This window comes from Leuciscus leuciscus, assembly GCF_965113295.1.
Source record: "Leuciscus leuciscus genome assembly, chromosome: 21".
Taxonomy (NCBI): domain Eukaryota; kingdom Metazoa; phylum Chordata; class Actinopteri; order Cypriniformes; family Leuciscidae; genus Leuciscus; species Leuciscus leuciscus.
In genome coordinates this window covers 27,198,514-27,220,690 of record NC_138745.1, presented here as the reverse complement: position 1 = coordinate 27,220,690, position 22,177 = coordinate 27,198,514, and the positions used below count along the sequence as shown (strand labels likewise).

Genomic DNA, 22,177 nt, shown 5'->3' with positions numbered 1-22,177 from the left:
GTGTGTGTGTGTGTGTGTGTGTGTGTGTGTGTGTGTGTGTGTGTGTGTGTGTGTGTGTGTGTGTGTGTGTGTGTGTGTTTTTAACACCAGTATAAGTTGCATCAAGTTTATATTTTGTTGTTGTTTTGTTTTGTTTCTTTTTATTTTTTTGTACTTTATGTAGACTGCACCTTGTGAAATGCAGCTTGCAAAATAAATCACAACTGGCATTGGAAAAACTACTCCATTGTACTGAGCCTTCCTAACTTCTCCCAGGCCTCTCGACAACACAACACACTACATGACAATGCACATATTCAGATATATTTAAACATAAAATCTTCTATAATCTATGAAAACATTAAACATATTTCATGTTTCCTCCAAACAATGTTTTCTTGAGTATCATCACAGGCACGTGAATGGTCAATGAACAACATTTATGCAAAAACACGTTCATTCAACAGAATCTCTGCTTGGAGATAATTACCTGTGTAATTTTGGACAAATTAATTGTGTTCAGCTGTCGCAAATTTCGTGACTTTTGAAAATCAAGTTCATGTGCCAGGAACAGAGTGGTTTTGATGAACAAAGTTGATTTTATTGTCTCTTATAAGATAAATCTTGGTAACACTTTATTTTAATGTCCTTACACGTGTTACATTACTATAGTAATAACTATAAATTAGGCATAATTACATGAAACTAACCCTTAACCAAACCCTAATCCTACCCTAACCCTAAAGTAAGTACATGTAGTTAATTAATATTACTCTGTACTTAAATGTATAATTACACTGTAACAGTGACACATTAAAATAAAGTGTAACCAATATATATATATATATATATATATATATATATATATATATATATATATATATATATATATATATATATATATATATATATACATAGTGGCCACAAATTAAGAATTTGTTCCTTCATTTTACTAAATGGTGGCCGTGTTGTAATTTACTAAAATTTTGTGGCCACAATATATATATTTTTGCCCGTATGTCATGCTCTGATAGGTCATTTCCTTTTACAATGCTCCAAACAAATCTTGTTTTTAAGAAAAGGTTTATTGTGTTTTCGACATTTTGTAATCTTCATTCTACAAAAGTGAATTGATGCAACCCATTCCTCGTGTATTTAGCTCACTCCTCCTGGTGCAGAAAGAGGACAGAACAGAATCACAAAAGCAATACAGATAGCAAAACCGGAGTAAACCCCTTGAATACGCCCATGCTCAGTGCATGTTACACGACAGTGGTTTCTCTCTGCAGGTAAATGTGACATTCTGCTGTAAAACATTCAATGCATGGCTACGTTTATCTGTATTGTCTCCAGACAACAACGTGCTATTATGCGGCTGTATTGCTTGTCTTGTGACTCAGTACCTGTTGCTTACATTACATGTAAGCTCAGTGTGGAAGGGCTAGACATATAGTGCAAATGAAAAAGTGGAGGATTTCTATTTTCTGACTGCAACTACCATGCGCTTACCACATGCACCACATATCTGCTGTCAAGGGAATATCTACTAGTGCATGTGTAATGTATACAATCCCATTTGGAGAAATTTCACACCGTTCATATACTACAGTAAACAACATATTGAACAGACTTTTACAACGATAACAAGAACTAGGCTAACATAAAAATAAATAAAAAATAAACATTTTCCACACAAAGGAAAAGCATTGTTGGTTCTCAAAGTACAGTAGACATTTTGAGAGAGATATAATCACTATTTGATTGTACTGTGAATCCTTTCAAATAGTCCAGACAAGTGCTAATGAATCAAGAAAACTAGATTAGATTAAGGAATTGTAGGAATGATGATAAAGGGATAGTTCACCTAACAATATAAAATTATTTTAATTTACTCACCTTCATGTCATTCCAAATCTGTGACTTTTTTTTTCCTCTGTGGAACATAAAAGATCACTTGAAAATGATTTTAATGTCCATAAAATGAAAGTCAATATAGGGTCCTTTCAGAATGTTAATTTTTAGGTAAACTATCCCTTTTAGGATCTGAAAAGAGAGCCCAAAGATTTCCGTTCAATAAAATAACCACTAACGTACCACTGGTGCAACAAAGAGCAAGTTTATACACTGTGAATTCGGTTTGGCAAAACTGTCAAAAAAACTGAAAGTTGTTGATTGTTTTTCATGTTAGTGGCGTGACTTTGACTTTTCAAAGTCTTTCCTTCATTCTCACTGTATAATGACTGCTAAGTAAACACTTTCAAGGATCTCTATAGGAAAGTGCAACACTTTTCAAAAGGAATACATAACAAAAATTGCTTTTAAAGGAACTTCTATACCAAAGTACCTGCGATAGTAATCCATATGAGTCCAACGACACACCTGAAGAGCTACTTCAGCTTTGCTTCAAGTCAAACTGACTAACTGTAGCATAGGCATATGCTAGATTGTACCTTAGACATGAAACAAACACGTATTTTGTTAAACAACACACAAAAAGCTTGAAAGTAGCTTTGTGACATTTAACATACCATCAACATTAGCAATCTGAGGATGTCACAGGCAAGTTTTCCCATGTGTAACGCAGGTTAGGCAGCTCAGTAGCTTTGGGTCTTTGTAACATGCAGGGCTATACGTGGAGCTCAAAGTGAGCTGCAGCAAACTGACAAGGGCAGAAACGTGAGCAAATATGTGTTATTGCTCCAAGTAAATCTTGTGACGGATTGATTTGAGTTTATGATTGAAACTTGATGTACATTTTAAAAATTCATCTCTCTGTTTTCCGTCATTTTCTTTTGAAACATCTATCTTGGGTATTGTGGGCAGATCTCCAGGAGTACAAGTTGAAATATTCATACAAATGTTCAGTGACATTACTAAGGAAAATCCCAAGGGACGTTGATTCAGATCAGCAGGATTTGATTATGAATTCATGGGGGTTAAAAGTGCTTGCTGCAATTATAACGTGTCACAACACGTTTTAAAAAGTATAGTCGCACAGCCTTGACATGAAATTTGCCTGCTCTCTAAGAGAAAAACATTGCTTGGATCAGAGGTTGGAGTCTTTATCATGTCCTCATTTTTCAGTCTTTCATCAGGAGATTTGCTTTATCTCTACACATGAGGGGGTGGAGCGTTGGTGTAAATGTGGTGCTTTACACAAGTATCAACACCAACAGAGTGCTAAAAACATAACATCTATCACAAATGAGAAGGGAAACCACACAGTCAATCCTCCCTGGTTTGCATTTAGGATTTGATCCATGAGTAATTGGTGTGGGCATGAGTTTAGGCAGAGGTGGGATGAAGAAAGAGGCAAATATCCCTCTCAGGATTGGAGTAGGTCTGTGCCTGGGTGGATTGAGGATTTCACACAGCCAGGGGTCCACGATGAGGTTTGTTCTTGGAATTTGCTGCCTCATTAGTGACCCCTTGCTCGTCCAGGTTGATGTTGCTTGTGGACGCATGGTGGGTCAAAGGATCCCGCCCATGACGATAGACGTCAAGGTATAACAGACCTGACAGACAGGACAGAGAAAGTCCACGTGAGAAGATACAGATGATAGCAGGTTGAAAATAAAGAAGGCATGAAGTGAAGGGGTAAAATAAAAATGGGTTTGTGGAAAAGTGATTTAGAAAGAACTGAAATATAGAAGAACTAAAAGAACTAGACCTTTCCCCCCAAATTGGAGCATCTCTTGGAGATCAATGTTAAAGTAAGTCGGTTGGTCAAAATGTCCATCATGCAAATCAAGACCCTTTTATCCATTGTTCTCCAAGATTTCTGTGAACTGAAATATCCTGTATTGAATATTCACCATGCATCCTGAGTAAATGATGAAAAGGCTCTTTTAACCCAAAGAGGTCAAAAGGCAAAGAATCTCACTGATGATAATAGTGAATGGCAGAAAGGCAGAAACTTCTTTGTGAATCCATGACCTCTGTGCATTGCCTTTTAACTTGCTCCATACCTATTCCTCAATGTGAACAGGACACGAGTCCTCGTCTGTTCCATTCCACAGACATCCAGGAAGATAGAGAGAAAGAGAGATGGGAGATGATGGAAGGAAAAACAGAGACAGAAAAGAGAGAGAACACAGCACATTTACAGCACATCAAGAGAATCAACCAGCCATCCACAGAAAATGAGAGTTGGATTGAGAGAGAGGAGAAGCTCAGTGCTTAGAGATAATGAGAAGATGATGGTAGCCAGGGTTTTTTTAAAAAAAAAAAAAAAAGCACTTTCACTGGAAACTTTTAACTTTAATCAACAGGAGGTTCAATCAAGTGTCTATTCAAGTAAGTGATTTTCATTTTCTATAAATCCTATAAGCAGGACTTGATAATGACCACAAACAGTATATGGACACTTAATTAGCACTTGAAAATGTATCAATTTCATTGCATTACATAAAATATCAATCCACATGACAAACTTTTCAATCAAAACATTTCACAAAAAGTTTAATTGGTTTCCAAACTGGCTTGCGGGAACCCCCAGAGGCCACACAAGTTCAGTCAAAATTAGTCAATACATGTAAAAAGATAATTAAATGTATATATTATATTATATAACAAATAGATAATTTATAAATAAATAAATTAAAGTTTCAATTTACTGAATTTGACCTTTACATTCATTTGTAAATCATGAGATTAATCACAATTATTTTATTCCATTGAAAAAATTGTCAACTTAATAGAAAATAAATATTTTACTTAAAATGTTCCAGATAACATTTACACATATTGATAAAGTTATGTACAACATAAATGCCTCTTTTTACACAAAAATACACAGCTACCTATATGTTTTATAAAGGGAGTCCTTTGCAAGGGAGGATCATCATAATGCAATCAAATTCAGACACTTAAGTGTGGCTTACGTGTCCTAGTCCTTTTCGGCCAATCTTATATTTTGAATTGTGTAGTAGTCACAATGACTAAAAATATAATTGTGATGATGATGATGATGATGATGATGATGCTGATGCTGATGATTAATAGTGTGTAAGAATCACATTGTACTATCACAAATCTCATGTGAAAAGCTTCATTAGTGTCCTTCCAGAGAGAATGCTTTCTCTGGATGACAGTAATCAAGAGTTCGGGATTAATAGTATTTGCTGGCAAAAGAGGGAGGATGAGCAGAAAAATGAAGTGATGAACAGAAATGAAGGGAGACGCAAAGCTACTTTGAGCTGGCAGACACTGAACATGAACTTGGCTATTATTAGTATGACCCAGAGAGATAGAAACAAGTCATACATGATATAAACTCACACATACACATAAACACAAACAAAAGTGGGGGGGATAAAGGGCATGGCCACTGTACCAATTAATGCTACACAAAATCACAGCAGGGTCAAAGAAAGGGCGTGCATGAGCAGAGAAAGCCAATAGTGTTTTAGAACCAGTTGCTTTTTTAAAGGGACATCTTGAAACCGCCTCACCCAATCCCTTCCAATCAGAAAGTCCATGTTCGAGAGGTTGCCACTCACCAGCGTATCGGCCGTCAGGAGGCTGCTCATTGTCCAGGCCTGTCATACAGTGGGTGTCAGACTGCCCCTGATTGTTATTGTCAAACTCTGGACAAAGCACCTCGCTCCTCCTGCGCCCACCTGCAAGCGAGGTCAGAGGTCAAACAAGAGCAGCCGAGGCAGGGCAGAGCAGCCGAGTGGAGAACAGCAGTGAAGGGTCAGAGCAATAGGGTGCGGGATGCTACTCGGCAGCCATTTAGTGATGGCTGTGGTTGATGGATGCACACACACTCATGTGAAAGCAGAGCGGATGCGATCGGCGCGTGCACAAGAACACAACTGGCGAACACTTTGACACTCATTTAGTAAGCATTCACCACATTAAATAAGAAACAGATGAAAAATGTATATGCAAAAAGGGAATTAGTTACAATAGAAAGAAAACTCTAAAAGCAAAACCTCAATCCCTTATAGCAAACTTTTTTTTAAATCAACAATTAGTTGTTTGAAAGAATTTATAGTATTAGTACAGATGCACACTCATTATAAAAATGTTAATAAATAAAATAATAGGTAGAAAGCTAGATACTGGATGTGCCTGTAAAATTCAAATGCCAAGTGTGCTTGTATGTGGGCTGATTAAACAAAACATTTTAAAAAATGAACTACATTCGCCTTAAATGAGTCATGTGATATTTATATTTGTAGTGAATGACCTTTGGCCCGCCTGCAAACACAAGTTATTCATCAAGCAGGTGTGTGGGCAGATTTAGAAGCTCTTGTCTTGTGGATGAAGTACCACCTACATTGCAGTGTTTTTTCTCCTTAATCTAGTGTACGGTGTCGTGAATCGTGATAATTACAGCCAATAGCTGAGGTTACAATTACCATGTTCTTTGGTGGGAGACGCACAATCTTCCTCAGTCACATCATTTCCCTGAAGACGAAAATACACAGTTGAATAAATAATAAATAGAAAACAAATAGCTGGGTTTAAGATGTTTGGCTGTTTGAATGTTTCACCTCTGAATCCTGTTCTTCAAGAATGGCGGCCACAAAGTTATGCCCTTTTGCCTCGTTGGGGATTTCCTGCGGACATATGTAAATATGGTCTCTGTAAGACACACAAAATGATTTGCACAAACATCTCTTGGCATAAATTTCTACATTTTTGTGCAATGGGGATTGAAGTTTTGGTTACAGTGTTCTGATAACTTTTGACCTATGAATTTCAATGACTTCCCAATGACTTTTTCATTTGTTTGTCATTTTTAAAAACTGTTTAATAGAGATCGCATTCACAAAGAATAATTTCTAGCCAATGAAATAGGCAAGGAAAGTTAATTTATATAGCACATTTCATCCAAAATATTGTTTTACATTAAATTAAAAAATAAATAGAAATTTGAATGCCTTCATATTTTTCATTTTAAACTAAAATTGAAATGCAGAAACAAACTATAGAGGTAAAAAAAAGAAATCCAACTCTAGAGTGCAACACCAACTCTACAAACATAAATGTAACTTTATTTCTTTAAAAACAATGATGTTTTGAACGTTATTAATTTGAAAGAAATGAGTGAGTGTTGCACTCTTTTCTAGAGTTGTCATTTTTTATTTTATTATTTTCCAGGCCTGGAAATCCCAATCTTAAAATTATCAGTTATATTTAGATTATTCATTAGCCTGGAAACCTGGATATTAACCGCTAGGCTACATGACTACAACTTACTGCTTGATGCCCAGGTGATAAAAACTATAAAATCAGCATCAACTAAAGCATTTAAAGATAACAAACAAAAGTGATGAACTGTCCTGCATCCATGCCTTCTAACTGACTTACCTCACCCTCATGTTGGGAAGGGGCTCGGCTCTCTGCTGGGGTCTCAGTGGCCTCCTCTCCCTCTGCCCCAGCCATGTAGGATCCGGACATTGAAGAGAGTGTGTCGGTGCTAATCTGAGAGTGCTGGCTATGAGAGGACGCCATTGACATCACAGACTGGGCCAGGCTGCTGCTTACTGGGTCTGATGAGGGCAGGAAGAGAAAGACAAACAAATGAAAATGAGTGAGCTCTGATGTGAGTTTCAGTGAGTTAGATTTAGTTCACTGCAAAGCTGTACCCTCTGGGGAGGTGATCGTGGAGGAGAGAGGGGTGCCGTTGCAGGAGGACTGATCTATGGCCCCCGAGGATGACAGAGTGAGGTTGTCACTTTCAGGAGTCACTCCAGACTGCAGGAAAAACAAACATGATGATAATCAGATTAATGTGATGACACTGTATAATAAATATGGGGGTAAATACTATAATACTGCAAGTATTATAAAATATTACATATTTGTATTACAATTACGTATTTGGCTCATATACATACATATATAATATATATTTCCTACAATTGTATTATATTAGAATGAAAGAGAACAAAGTTATCTCTAAATATTTTTGAATGAAAGAGCACAACTGTTTTTGACATTGATAATAATAAGAAACATTTCTTGAGCACAAAATCAGCATATTAGAATGATTTCTGAAGGATCATGTGACACTGAAGCCCTGAGTAGATGCTGAAAATTCAGCTTTGCCATCACAGGAAAAAATTACATTTTGAAATATATTAAAATAGTATAAAGTTATTTGAAATCGTGAAAATATTTATGTTTTTTACTGTATTTTTGATCAAATAAATCCAGCCTTGGTGAGCATAACAGACTTCTTTCAAAAACTAAAAAAAGTTAACAATAAAACAGAAAATGCACAAAATCAATGTTTGAGATGCTTGTACCTCTTGCTGTTCTACATGCAATTTTCTCCTGCATGTTTGCACTTCAGACTCACTGCATGACTTCTCATCCTCCTCCTCAGGCAGCACTGAAGAATTCTGGGAAAGGGATCTAGAGAGTTCCCAGAATACATGATTAGCAAGGACTCACTTCTCTGCCTTGTTCTTCAGCCCATAATTTAACCTTTAGGAAAAGCTGTAAATTTACTGCTTTAATAACACCCAGCAAATGTTTTGTAGACATTAATTAAAAGGTTTTTACAGTAATACCAAAATACTACACTATTCAATCTTTCAGTTAGGGCTCACTCACTTAGAGCCACTCTTCTTGTGTTTCCCATTCTGGCTGGAGTTGACAGAGTGTTCTAGTGGAGAGAGGGAGCGCACAGGCGTGTGGTGGCTATCGCTGCCATATGTGGGCGTAGATCCAGAAACATGGCCCCTGGTGAGGCCCTGAAGTGGAGGAGCAGATGGCGACGGGTTCAGGGGCCCATTCAAGGCCTCCAACAGGGACACAGCCTCAAAGCCTGGTGGGATGTGCTCTGATGCCTGTAGTAAATATACATGTGGCCGTGAACAGCAGTACAGTTTGGAAGCATAACAACATTTTCACTCCTAGTAGAAAGAATCGACAAATTTGCATATTGCCAGCCTATGGTCTTCTTTGGTTCGCCGCGAATGACATCTACTTTGACCTGCCCTCAAACACTGTAGTGTAGCTGAGGCCTGGAAAATATTGTGTTGTCAACATGTCAAGAATACGCTGTTTTCAGTGCTGCAAACCCACTTTGCGTGCACTTCAAATAGATGAGGACTCATGCTGGAATTGTAGGAGACCTCCAAAACAAAATTAGGAACCTTTAATATAGCATAATAGCGCCATTTTAAAATGTGCTCCTAACTTACATCAGAGAGAGTCCGACTACTTAAACCACTGATGTTAAAGGGATAGTTCACTTTGAAATACATTTTTGGTATGTTTTAGCTTACCTCAAGGGCATCCAAGATGTAGGTGTCTTTTTTTCCGCAGTAGTTTCAATTTTGATATTTTTAGGTCAAACCGTTCTTGTCTGTCAGTCATATAATGCAGGTCTATGGTCACTTGTCTCAAATAGCATGCACAGAGTCCAAATTAAAACAATTCCCCGTCGTCCAAATTAAACAATTCCACATCGTAAGTACACATTGATGGCCTAAGACACGAAACGAGCGGTTTGTGTGAGAAAACGAACAGTATTTATATTGTTTTTACCTCTTATACACAGCCACGTCCGAGTGATCTGATCTGACGTGTGCGCAGACTGGTGCATAGATATAGAGACACTAGATGTCGCCTTAAAGTCATTCGTTCCAATGAACTGCCGTAGACAAGGTGACATCTAGTGTGTATATCTATGCACCAGTCTGCATACACGTCAGATCAGATCACTTCGACATGGCTGTGTATAAGAGGTAAAAACGATATAAATACTGTTCGTTTTCTCACACAAACCGCTCGTTTCGTGTCTTAGGCCATCAATGTGTACTTACGATGTGGAATTGTTTAATTTGGACGACGGGGAATTGTTTTAATTTGGACTCTGTGCATGCTCTTTGAGACCGTGACCATAGACCTGCATTATATGACTGACAGACAAGAACGGTTTGACCTAAAAATATCAAAATTGAAACTACTGCGGAAAAAAAGACACCTACATCTTGGATGCCCTTGAGGTAAGCTAAAACATACCAAAAATTAATTTCAAAGTGAACTATCCCTTTAATACCCACAGCCATCTGTACTCACGTTTAGCTCCAAGAATATATTTATTTTGGACCCTTGATCAGCTATTTTCAGTTTTTGACAATCGATGAGGCTCAATAAAGCAGATTCAAATGCCTGGCTGCATTTATTTAGCTATAAATATGTATAATATATATATGAATTAAGCTATGTATGAATTCTGTGAACCAAATGTAGTGTTACCGAGTGCTCCTCTGAATCTGACGTCTGCGAGGTGATGACAGGGTTGAATCCAGTAGGTGTGAGCGGGCTCAGTTTTTTCCTCATCGCTCGTATTTGAAGGAGGGCACGAAACGCTAGCATTTAAATGAGTCAAATATTTTATCAGAAACAATACAAACATAGATAAAACACTTGAATAAATGTCTTTTGTTAAAAAATAGCATCAACTAGTATGAATACAGGCCCGTTTACTCCAAGGATGATAACTATAACGTTAACAATTCAGATATAAATAAAAATCATTTTAAATTTAAAAGAATAGCAGAGTCCACACCACAACTTTTTTTTCAGCGGATAAAAACATTGACAGCCAATCAGAATCCATACTGCTTTAAAGAGCTCGAGCATTTAAAGTGGCAGAAGACATAACTGCTGTGCATGCTTATAATAAACAGAACGGTGTCGTGCATTGGTGTGGACGCTAATATAGTTATTATCGCTATAGTTATCTTTATAGCTATTGTTCTTAGTGTGAACGGAGTCCAGTATTTTATTGATTGAAATATACACCAAAACAAGAATGTATGAGACACTATAAATGCAAATATTATCTAAGCAATATTATATTTTCATAAATATAATAATCTTAATCAGAGAGTCGTGCTGAATGAGTCCGGTACAGGGGTTGGTGCTTACGTAGGCGACAGATGGGGCAACAGTTGGCCTGGTAACGCAGTGTGTCTGCGCAGGCATTGCACAGGCACAGGTGTCTGCAGGGCAGGATAAGTGTGTCCCGCACGTCTGACAAACACACCACACATTCAGCGCTGTTGTCGCTAATCTCATCTTCAGCCACCTGTAAATTTGAGTGTGTCATTTTGATGAGCTTTTAAAATGAAAGCTTAAAAGTGACAGATGTTGTCTGTTCTTTTTGTGAAGTGGATGATGATGTACCTTTGATTCTTGACTATTGTATTTGTTCTCTATGCCGTAGATCTCCTGCAGCAGGTAACTGACACCATCCACCTAGATAAAATCAAATGATAGGCTTAAGAGGTTTATTGAAAATTTTATAATTAGCAATGCCAAAGAAAGTTTTTATATTTCAAAAGCCATTTTACATAAATAGTAAGAGGGCCCTTACCACTTGTTTCTGTTTCAGAGGCTTGACACAGTAACTTCCATCCATATGCTAGGAGAAAAAGACAGCAATATTATATAATCACTAGTCGTCACAGTAAATTTATTTTTGTCAGATAAACTAAACTGGTTTTAATTACGCTCAAACGTTATTTAAATCAATCTGATTACCTGAATGATAATTTTAAGGGTTAGATCAGGTAGAAATAGTACAACTGCACACTTTAACTGTGTAATCCAGTCCTTATTTGCATAAGCAGGACAGTATGAATGGGCATTTCTTTTTCTTTTTTTAAATTACTACTTTTATTCAGCAAGGATGCATTAAATTGATAAATAATTTAATATAAATGTTGTTCTTTTTAACTTTATTCGTCAAAAAATGCTAGAAAAATGTATTCATGGCACTGAACACTGGAATAATGGCTGTTAGAAATTCACAGGAATAAAGTAATTCAATTATTTTTGATTAAAATAATATTTCACAATATAGCTGTTTTTACTGTATTTTTAATCAAATAAAATCAGCCTTGGTGATCTTCTTTCAAAAACATAAAAAATCTTAACGACCCCAAACTTTTGAACAGTAGTGTATAAAAATATAAAAAATATTTGTTTACACAAAAAACATACCTTCTCAAAGGATGCAAGAAGAACATGGGAGTGTCCCAAGTGTTCTGCACAACAATAAAAACATGGTCCAAGATATTTATATATATTTCCAAATATATTTATACATGTTACATCCAATTACATCCAACTCACCGTCTCCCTCATCCACAACTGCTTGTACAACCATGGGGTAGATGTCTCTATCCATGTCAAACAAAAGCTGTGTAACAATAAACCAGGTTTAACCAAAGTGCTCCAAAGACATGCATCATGAATTGCTCAATGATTTTTTTAATGAGACAGATTAGGACTAATTCAATTTCAATCTGACCTATATTAAACTTTTTTAATCCCCAAAATGCCAAAACACATAGACACAAAACAAGGACATAGCTAGCAGATGTGTTACCTCCTCATCTGCCCATTCTGATAAGTTGACGTAATGAGAGGGCAGACAGAACTGTTGGCAGACGCCGCGTTTGAAATGCACCGTCTCTGACTGCAGAGAGCTGTCCTGCGGCAAGTATCTGTCAACAACACACAATGAACAGAGCGATAAAAGCCAAGCTTTGATGTCATTTCCCAACTTGCTGCTCTTCGATCAACTGGTAAAGGCTGAGCTTGAAGTGTTTTATTAATAAATGATAAAAAAAAGGAATATTCAGTGTGTGTCTAATGCTTAACTTACATTGGCACACCATTGTGAAACTCTTCAATGGCTTGGTAGTATATAGTGATGGCAACTTGTGTGTCGGCATCAAAGGTAAACTCAATATTGTAGCAGCTGTGGCTTTTCCCAACTTCCTGTCCAGGAAGCTTCATGTCTTCACTACACCTGAAGTCAAAATTTCAAACTTTACTAGATGTCCAGTTAAGACAAGTTTCACAACAGTAATACGCAGAAAGATACATAATATATTTAATAAATGTAACATCAGGATATAAAATACAAATACAAGTATCAACCAAAAAAGCACGTTTTGAATCAAGGTTCATGGCTGTAATCATAACTAAAGACTTTTAAAAAGGGACAATCCCTTCAACATGTGATGTCCCATTCAAATGTCCTGTTTTAACAAATGCTTCAATACAGGAAAGAAAAGGTGAGTCAGGTGAGCTCTGTCAGGTGTAGTAAAGGTATTTGCGAGGAAAATCTCACCGGACAAGTCGCAGGGTGTCTTTTCGGATGTTGATGAGACTGCGGAGGGTCTTGACCGGCTCAGGAGGAGGGGGAGCATTGTACGGGAACTACAATCACAATCACAGCACAATAAATGCTTTGGATTCATGGTGAAGTTATTGTTTATTATAATGTTGGAGAAGCATTTTGCCCTGTTTTATCGGCTGACATATCTGATACACACATATGATCTCTTACCAAATTGAAAAACAATCTGGCAACAAATCCACATTTCAATAAAGGTGACATACACTGATCTCCAAACAAGCTGTTTTGTTGATGCATGTGTGTGTGTGTTTCCACTGGAAAAACGCAATGCGCAGACATGCCCACGTGCCAGAGAGGCACCGCGCGTGTACGTGTGTGGGTCAACACTGGGTGAGCCTGTTGCCTCCCCTTTCCCCCTCCCAGGAGTTCAGACTGAATGTGGCTCTCTGTACTACTTGCGGTAAGCCGTTGCTTAAATCCACAGCATCACTAGCCTGTCTGCTTAGAGACGGGCCCCGCAGCTAATGCACATAGTGTAAATAAAAGACCCACCGCAAACAGAAATACATGTATGCATTCATAAAGCACACATGCCGTACATATCAGGACAATGCTCTGGATGAAGTAAAGCAATAAACAATTACATGAGACATTGAGCCAGAATTACACATATAATCCTGTGAATTATAGAAGCTTCCAACAACATATTGTAATTTACATGAAACTAGTGTGAATATCCAGTTAAAGTAAAAGTCCTAAGCAGACCTCATAACGGCTCTAATATGAGACAGAATTATGAGGAAAATACATATTTCAATATTGTAAATGTATGAATATGTATTAATTCATATTATTAAACATAAAGATATTTTAAAATAATTATTTTTTAAATGTTTTAAAATATGTTAATAATATAAAATATTATATAAAAGTTATATATAATTTAAAATAATTATACCATTTGTAAAATATCTGTAATTTATATGTAATATAATAAAATTAGTCATGAGGCATACTGTTGATACACTTTGGAAATGAGATCACTCAAGATAAGATCAATGAATGGAACAGAATCATTGGTTTCATGACCTCCTCTAATAATCAGTCAAAAATGGCTGCATCTAATCTATATTTTACCAGGAACTGAAATGTAATCTTACCACAACTGGTCTGTTGCCTAGGAAGTTGAGGTCAGTGTTTTCACCAAAGAGGTAGCCTTCAGGATGTGTTGAATCAAACTTCTCTCCTCCCATAATAAAATGGCTAGCAAAATAATTCCCTGCATGACAACAAACAGATCAAATGTTACAGATATTGATGATTGAATACATTGATATGTACATTTGTCACACAAAAATGTAGAGTGTTCCAAAGAGTTCATAATTTAATTTCAACTTAATGTGCATCACCAACCCACTGTCTCAGCACTCAGTCAAACTATTTTATTCAAAACATTTTTTTTTTTTATCATTTACGGTACCATTTGTGTGGTAACAAATTAACTGGTTTTATTTAAGTCAAAAATACAATTTCACCTGATTTAACCTGACTACATTGTATTACACTTTAGCTTTCAGATGAGGTAGAAGTAGCTCTTTAAGGTAACAGATGCACATTTTAATTCTTTAGCAACATGTATTGTAGACTACTAAATGGTGCAGAAAATGATAAGATGCAGAAACCTCCATTCCTCCAGAGTGAAGTCTGGACACAAGACAACTGAAAGGTTTATAAATTAAGACAGACATAGTAGACTGGGGAACCAATAGATTAAAGAAAGACAAGCTCAAGGGCAGACAGAGGATATAGTCAAACGCCATGGGAAGATACAAGGGTAGATAGATGAACAAGCTTGAAACTGGAGCAGAAGGAAGCCAGAATCAGGCACAAGTCCCAGGATGCACGTATCTGGTTACTAGTGGTTAACACACGACATTCATCTTCTCATCTGCCTGTCTCCTCAACAATCTAAAGATTTGTAAAACAATAATTATAAAACTAGCTTGATGAGTGCTGCATTTTCTAAACATACAGGAAAATAATCTTATCTGAAAATGAACATAGTAAGTTAATGTATTAGGTTAGCAGAAGCTATGTAAACCACATAGCTCACACTAAATTCCTTTTACCTACAATAAGTGGACACTTATTTTCAGATTCAGGTTTAATGCTGAGTTCGAAATAATTGATACATTAGCGCTAATTGTGGTGCATTTCAGTAGACACAGCACCACTGGGAATAATGGGCCCCATCTCAATATAAAGGCAAGCATCTATGGGCCTACTGTGCTACTCAGATACTTGCTGACCAGGAAACAGTGGGTGGTGGCCCTGGGCCCTTGGAGGTAAAATGAACTCTCGCATTTCTATTGCAAGAAAAAAAATTAACTAAATTCTACAAGCCAATTTTATCTTTACTGCCTTAATTTATATAATATTTCCCAATAATTAGCCTATGAAAGTGCAGGCCTATAAAATCAGAACAAGCTTGGGCTTCTCTATTGGGCTTAACGGTTCATTTATTTATATATATTATAGCCTACTATAATATAAGAGTAATGAGAACAGTATTTCATTATAATAATACGATATATGAATATTATACAATATAGCCTAATATAATATTTGTTTAATATATAAAATGCATTATTTTCTCACCGGATTTGGGTGGGTATCTGTAAACAGAACTGGATGGTATATCGATCTCCTCCACTCCTGCATTCTGACGGCTTGTCAAAGCTCCCATTTCAAATAGCCAAAAATGAAAATAACACGGAATGATTGCAATCCTATTGCTGCTTCGTCTTCTGTAGTCCGAACATTTCTTTCTTCGCGCAAAAGCCCGTAATTTTGCTCTTCGCTTTTATATGTTTGGCCATGGACAGGATTAGTTGGTGCTCTTAATGCCCTGTAAGCTCCGTACAGAGTCCCTCGTTGTTTTGTCTGCAGACACAAGCTGCTTTTTGCGTCCTGCAGACTGAAGCCCTGTTATAAGGCTGTCTCTGTCTCCGTGGTCGGCATCCTTGGCCAAGATGCAAAGCGGAGTGAGATGCTCTCTATATGACACAGTTTCTCGGTGTGTTTAACATCATCATCATCATCATCATCATCATCATCCCTGTATCCTCTGTTCTCCGAGAGCTTGAGCGATGGGATGCAGATGCGTATCAATGATGTAGAAACAAAATAAGAGGGTAGAATGGCATTGGGCATGCATAGTGCCTTAATGGGCGGGGATTAGAGGACCGGATGTTGATTATATGCATAATATTAACAAATAAAAACATTATATCAAGATAAATGTTCTTTCACAGTATATGCTATAATGAACAGCATTTTATTAAGCATAACGTAAGTTTAATTTTATGTATATGAAACAACCTACATATTAATATGAATAATTTAACATTATATCACTTCGACCTAATTTTCTGTCAATCCCAAAAAATATGGTACAGACTGCTACTAAAGCAGCGCTGGACGTTATAACGTGTTCTCTGTTACTTCTCTTTGCGCTATGAATAACTACATTGGAATAGCCTAACACACAGTTGTTTGCGGGTAGTAGTAGCAGCCTACATACGGATTTAACATTGTTTTATAAAGATCGCTTGGACCGAATTGCATTTATATATCATGCACGAATCTTTAAAAATATATTTAAAAAGAATGTTTAAGTATACAAACGTCTCAAGTAAAACAAAAAACCTCCTGATATTTGAATGGAGCTGAATGGAGCCGACTGGCGCCCCCTGCTGGAAGCACTCGTTTTATCTCAACAGAAAACCGTATGTCGGCTAGTAAGATTTGCTGCTCAGTGATCAGTGCTGTATTACTGTCCCCCGAAGCGCTATTGGCCTCCCCTGACGTCAGGCTTAAATCCAGACTTGAGGTTTTGCGCAGTACAAACACATCCTGCCTCGCCAAACGTGACCTTCCCCGAATTTTGGAAGTGATTCACTGCAGTGCAGTAAAGGGTAAACGGTGTTCAATTAGTAGACCTTGTGTCACTGAGCAAATGTATTGTTTTTATATTATTAGTATTTTTATTAGAAAGGAAGATATTAGTCGCCAAGGGATTAAATAAAACAAATATTGCAGATTATAAGAGAGTGCCAAAAGGAAACAAGTATTTAGCCAAATTGTTATTGTTATATTAGATTGCTTTGTGATCACATTAGAATACTGTAGCCTACACGTATAGGCCTACACAAGTCAGTGTGACTTTTTTTTTGTGTGACACATTTGTGTGACCAGAGCACAAAGCACCATTTTTAATAAGTAACTGGTTATCGCAAAGCATTGAATAAAACAAAGTAAAAAGAAAAGAAGAAGAAGAAGGGTTTGGCTACACAAACCATCATTTCATTTTCCCACAATTAAGCCTATAGCTCATTTTGGATTTTTTTAAATAATGTTTTTTATATGACATTGTTGTTTTTTATACGGCTATATTATTCATCATTTAATAATTTTAAACCAGTTGTCATTTAATAATTTATACCATATACTATAATGGGCTACTTTTATATTACTTAGTATTGTCCTTGCCTTGACAATGCTTTTGTTGTTTAATCATGATTATTGGGGTATATCTGTATTCACAAATAAGATATAAAAGGGAATTTCTCAATTTCTTGATTTTATAAGGTGTTGTTGTGAAGCAGTTTGATATAACAACACTTCTTGTATCTGTGCTTAAAATACACTATTATTATTCAATAAACAATTTCTATCATTATCATCATCTTTCAATCTTTTAGATGTCAAGGACGCCCACGCATGATTATCCTCGTGATAGGGACTGCCATCCTAAAATTTAAAAGACATCTATATAAAGACCCCAATTACTGTGAATAATATTACAAATAGGCTATGTCTAAAATATGATTTTATCATTTTTAGTTTCCTTTACATTACTGTATTGTTATATTTAGTATTTATTCCTTCATTCATCCATTTGTTTATTTTTTATTTGTAATTTTAATAATTATTTTATTATTGATTTATTTTTACAGTTTTTCTCTAAACTTTTCTACAGACCTCCAGCTAAGCAATTTTCACAGGTTACAATTGTGACCAGAAAGAAAAAGAAACAGAAAAAAAAGGGCTAACGTTACTCTCACTACTTTTTAATGTTTTTTTTTATTTTTATTTTTTTTAAGAAAACCTGGCAGTTTGTTTCATTGGGTTTGAATGTGGTAAATGCACGGCGATGTCACGTCAATGGTCTTGTTAGTTACGTTTTATTCCCACTCGTGCTAAATTTGCTGTTTCTAGACAAGAGGCTCTCCCGAACAAGTGACGTGTAGTGTCCCACAGATGCCAGAGGTGGCAGTATTTCTCACCTTGCAAATGAAATAAAAGCCAAACTCCACCAACCACGGAAATCCGGTTACCGCCATTTTAGAGTGATATTATCCGCACGGCGTGTTACTTTCGACTCTCCCGAATGGTTCGTTATTTTTTCTCTGAATCTCGCTAAAAAACGTTTGTTTTGCGCATAACCTACTGCAGTAGAGTTCGTGATTCAAGATGAGCTACGGCAGACCTCCGCCCGACGTCGAGGGCATGACATCTTTAAAAGTCGACAATCTGACTTATCGCACGTCCCCTGAAACGCTGCGGCGGGTTTTCGAGAAGTACGGCCGGGTCGGAGACGTCTACATCCCGAGGGACCGATACACGAAAGAAAGCCGTGGGTTCGCCTTTGTTCGTTTCCATGATAAACGGGACGCTGAGGACGCAATGGACGCCATGGACGGCGCGCTTCTGGACGGGCGCGAGCTGCGCGTGCAAATGGCGCGATACGGGCGCCCGCCAGATTCGCACTACAGCCGCCGTGGAGCCGCGCCGAGGAGGTACGGTGGACATGGACGGAGAAGCCGCAGGTATGTCCTTAATATTCGATCTCCCATTTTAATACCCCCATTTTAATTTGCTGTAAATAAATCATAAGTTCGAAGTTCAAATTTGAGGCCCTTAGCCTAGGCCTCAAGGTATTGAAAACAACACGTGTTATAATCCTTGTAATGCTTATAGGTACTAGTTGTTTTATAACTTTATTTTTTACATGCTGGTTATGTTTGATTTAGTTCTTCATTTATTTACTGTAGGTATCGTTGCGTCGTAACTATGGCGTAGTAGCAAATAATTGCTCAACTCATTTGTGAGCGATCCGATTCGCGAAAGATTGGTTCTTGTGAGCCGAATCTTTTCAGTGAATCGATTGTTAGCATTATTATTATTAAGCATTTCTAGGGGTTTTATTACAACAAACTCGTCTTTTAATACTACTCGACAAAAAGATGCCTGGTACCACGCGATAATACAAAATTTAAACAACTTTTAAAGTTCTTTTAAACTAACTATTTGAAAACTGATTCATGGAAATGAATCGAACTCGTAGGCTATTCATATTTTTGTATGGTAATTGTACTCGAATGACTGGTTTTGGCGAAGACCTAAACCTTCATATTTGTTTACATACTAGTTAGTAATCCAATTTAAATGTGTGTTTTTTAATGGTCTCTTGCAGTGATTAAACTGTGTAAATACATCTTTATTAACTTATTCATTTGGTGTTTGTTTTTAGCCGTAGTCCTCGGCGCAGGAGGCACAGCAAGTCCAGGAGCAGGAGCCGTTCCCGTTCCCGTAGCAGATCTCGCTACAGCCGATCCAGGTCAAGGTCCTACTCCCGTTCCAGGTCTCGGTCCCGTTCCCGCTCCAAAACCCGCACACCACGCAGAAGCAAGTCCAAATCTGCTTCCCGGTCCCGCTCAAGGTCTAAATCCAAGTCTCGCTCCAGGAGTCCTACTCCGAGATCAAACAAAGGATCCAAATCAAGATCCCGATCAAGAAGCAGACCCAAGTCTCCAGAGGATGCTGGAGCCCCCGCTGAATCGTGAAATGTAGGTGAGTCTAATGCTTTGTATATAAGTATTTTATTACAACTAGGGGAATTTTTACTGTCATCCAATATTTCTAATTACAAGTGCATCTTTTAGTTCTTACCTTTTTGTAAAATATCCTTAATAGTCCTAAACTTGATTGATTTGAGCAGACCCCCATATAACTCATGCCTGAAGTGGGGAAAGTAAAGGCATGCATGCATTTTAATAACTTAAAATGGCTGCTTTAAAATATGAGAAAGATATACTGTTTCTCGCCCCTCTCTACTTTCCTCTTTCATCAAGTCCTTCAAGACATCTGCCAATGCAGTAGAACGGTAGATGCATTATCTTAATGGAGGTGTCCGGATTTACCCAAGTTTAGTCTGATTAGATGCTGTTATTCACAGCATCTGTCTGGTATCTCTGAATCTGCATGACTTTTAAAGGTTTATTTTTAATACGCACACTTAACCTCACATGGATATTTGATTTGGAGCTGTCGTGGGTACAATACCGTAAGTATGTGTTTGTTTTGAAACGTGTACCAGCCAAATTCCATTGATTTCATCTAAATGTGGAATTCTTTCCTCCAAGCTGCTGATTCCAGTTTGCAAAAGAGGAGTTTGGGGCAGTTTGAGAGCAGTTAGTGTGTGATCCGACCATTGGCTGCCTGCTGCTGATTGGCGGTTGCTATGGAGCAGGTCGGTCTCATTGAGTGTTGAGGTGGTGTTGAGGTACGTCTGCTGGACAATGGACAGACCTTTCCATCATCCTTGTCACAAACTCATGTCTATCGTGGCATAGGCAAAAGTGGGATGGATACGGGTGTGTTCTCAAAGCCAGTTCATGCTGTCAGGCTGCTGGGTGTCTGAGAGGCCTAATTAACTTATTTGGTCATTTAATACTATTCTAACTGGCAGTAAATGGGATGTACTTCAGCTTGCCAACACTTAAAATGGCTTTGAGAAGTTCATATTTCACCCTCAGGTTTGTTGGATCTCTTCCCTTCAGGTTTCTTGCAGAACAAATATCAGGTACACAAAGGTTTCTTGCAGAACAAAAAACAGGTCTATAGATTCCTGTAATTATGGCTAGTTATTTGTGTGGAAAGTGCCTGTTTGTTCTGTGTAACTGACCAAAGTCGAGCATTGCGTAATATGCAATGCTTCGTTTTATGGCGATATTGTAGAACCTCCTCTGCTTTAATGCTCTTTGAAATTAACTTTATTATTCTTTTCTTCTAGATGATGTCAACTGGTTGACTCTTCGAGGATCGCATCGAACAGATGTCCGTCTGAGGATACCCAAATTATCCATATATCAGACCGAAAGGTTATTGTAATTTGGTCTAAATCTTTTAAATGACTTGTTTCTGTTGCCCACAATTGTTTTGTATCATACATTTGAATTCCATGTGATATTAAATGGTCTTTATGCCTAAATGGGGCTACTAGTTGAAATCATTTCTCTTCAGTTTTGGTAGTTTTTTTTTTTTTTTTACTTCGTTATTGAAACTCCCAGACAATAAAGTAAGTTCATTTTAATCAGGTTTTTGTTCTTAATAAACATTAATGGACAATTTTGGATGTTGTGCATATTTCTTTGACTCTAAACGACTGTGTACAGACTGTGTAATTTGGCCTCTTAAGAAATCGTACTATGTAAAACCATGACATATTTGCAAACCAAGCATATGTTATGGTTTAAATGGGAAATTTCACAACATGATTCTAATATTCTCTCTTGTGTATTTTCTATGCACTAGGCGCAGTTGCGTAGCAGTTGAGTTTTGCTGGTTAGCTGTTAAGGTGGCGTGTTGCGGTGCAGAGTGCTTGGCTGTTTCCAGTATTCTCCTGATTGCTCCTGTAACACCTTGATTTTACTGATTTTGTTTAAATTTGGCTGCAGCGTTTTTCTTTTTGCAGAAAGATCCTGTGCAAGTCCTTTTGTGAAAACCCATTAAGGCAGACACCTAAGCTTATTTTACATCTCCGGAAGAGTTCTATAATTTGTGACATGCTCAATTGGTCATAATATGTGAATGGTAATAAAGGTTTTCTTTCTTTGAGCATGACTGCATTTTTGTGCATAGCTTATTCTTTACTTGTCTGTTTGGTGTAAATGAGCAAATGAAACCCTCCATAACTAAAAAAATAAATTGTGCTGATACAAAAAGTAT

At 37.2% G+C, this 22,177-nt stretch overlaps 2 protein-coding genes across 17 annotated transcripts; one reads left to right on the top strand and one right to left on the bottom strand.

Annotated features, from left to right (window-relative positions):
- Window positions 1-987: 987 nt before the first annotated feature.
- rnf157 (ring finger protein 157) lies at window positions 988-17,508 on the bottom strand. 7 transcript variants are annotated; one of them, XM_082152547.1, is made up of 20 exons: window positions 15,764-17,507; window positions 14,266-14,384; window positions 13,097-13,185; window positions 12,626-12,772; window positions 12,347-12,464; window positions 12,091-12,157; window positions 11,959-12,002; window positions 11,330-11,377; window positions 11,140-11,211; window positions 10,882-11,041; window positions 10,207-10,319; window positions 8,554-8,789; window positions 8,244-8,352; window positions 7,581-7,689; window positions 7,303-7,484; window positions 6,483-6,548; window positions 6,348-6,396; window positions 5,481-5,600; window positions 3,948-3,982; window positions 3,357-3,494 (listed from the first exon to the last, which is right to left on the bottom strand). In XM_082152547.1, exons 1-19 carry the CDS (start codon window positions 15,849-15,851, stop codon window positions 3,948-3,950), a joined length of 1,971 nt encoding a protein of 656 aa, XP_082008673.1. In that variant the 5' UTR covers window positions 15,852-17,507; the 3' UTR covers window positions 3,357-3,494. The 7 variants fall into 7 exon arrangements, 5 of the variants coding, with proteins under 5 accessions (XP_082008674.1, XP_082008672.1, XP_082008673.1 ...); XM_082152546.1 differs by lacking the exon at window positions 3,948-3,982 and having other exon boundaries at window positions 989-3,494; window positions 15,764-17,506; XM_082152549.1 differs by lacking the exon at window positions 5,481-5,600.
- A 980-nt stretch (window positions 17,509-18,488) lies between these two features.
- Window positions 18,489-22,066, top strand: srsf2a (serine and arginine rich splicing factor 2a). Of its 10 annotated transcripts, none has more exons than XR_014201344.1 (4): window positions 18,489-18,996; window positions 19,701-20,016; window positions 21,243-21,330; window positions 21,764-22,066. XR_014201344.1 is itself a non-coding variant. In XM_082153021.1 (3 exons), the coding sequence occupies exons 1-2, from the start codon at window positions 18,641-18,643 to the stop codon at window positions 20,011-20,013; spliced, it is 669 nt and encodes a 222-aa protein (XP_082009147.1). In that variant the 5' UTR covers window positions 18,489-18,640; the 3' UTR covers window positions 20,014-20,016; window positions 21,243-22,066. The 10 variants fall into 10 exon arrangements, 5 of the variants coding, with proteins under 5 accessions (XP_082009147.1, XP_082009146.1, XP_082009145.1 ...); XR_014201345.1 differs by having other exon boundaries at window positions 19,701-20,020; XR_014201346.1 differs by having other exon boundaries at window positions 19,701-20,732.
- The last annotated feature ends 111 nt before the right edge of the window (window positions 22,067-22,177 follow it).

Bases quoted from the DNA above. Each gene is read 5' to 3' on its own strand.
- rnf157 (XM_082152545.1), bottom strand. From the start codon at position 15,851: ATGGGAGCTTTGACAAGCCGTCAGAATGCAGGAGTGGAGGAGATCGAT. The intron at 14,385-15,763 runs GTGAGAAAATAA...GTTGTCATGCAG, and splicing joins CAGATACCCACCCAAATCCG to GGAATTATTTTGCTAGCCAT. The intron at 13,186-14,265 runs GTAAGATTACAT...TTGTGATTGTAG, and splicing joins TAGGCAACAGACCAGTTGTG to TTCCCGTACAATGCTCCCCC.
- srsf2a (XM_082153021.1), top strand. From the start codon at position 18,641: ATGAGCTACGGCAGACCTCCGCCCGACGTCGAGGGCATGACATCTTTA. The intron at 18,997-19,700 runs GTATGTCCTTAA...GTTTGTTTTTAG, and splicing joins CATGGACGGAGAAGCCGCAG to CCGTAGTCCTCGGCGCAGGA.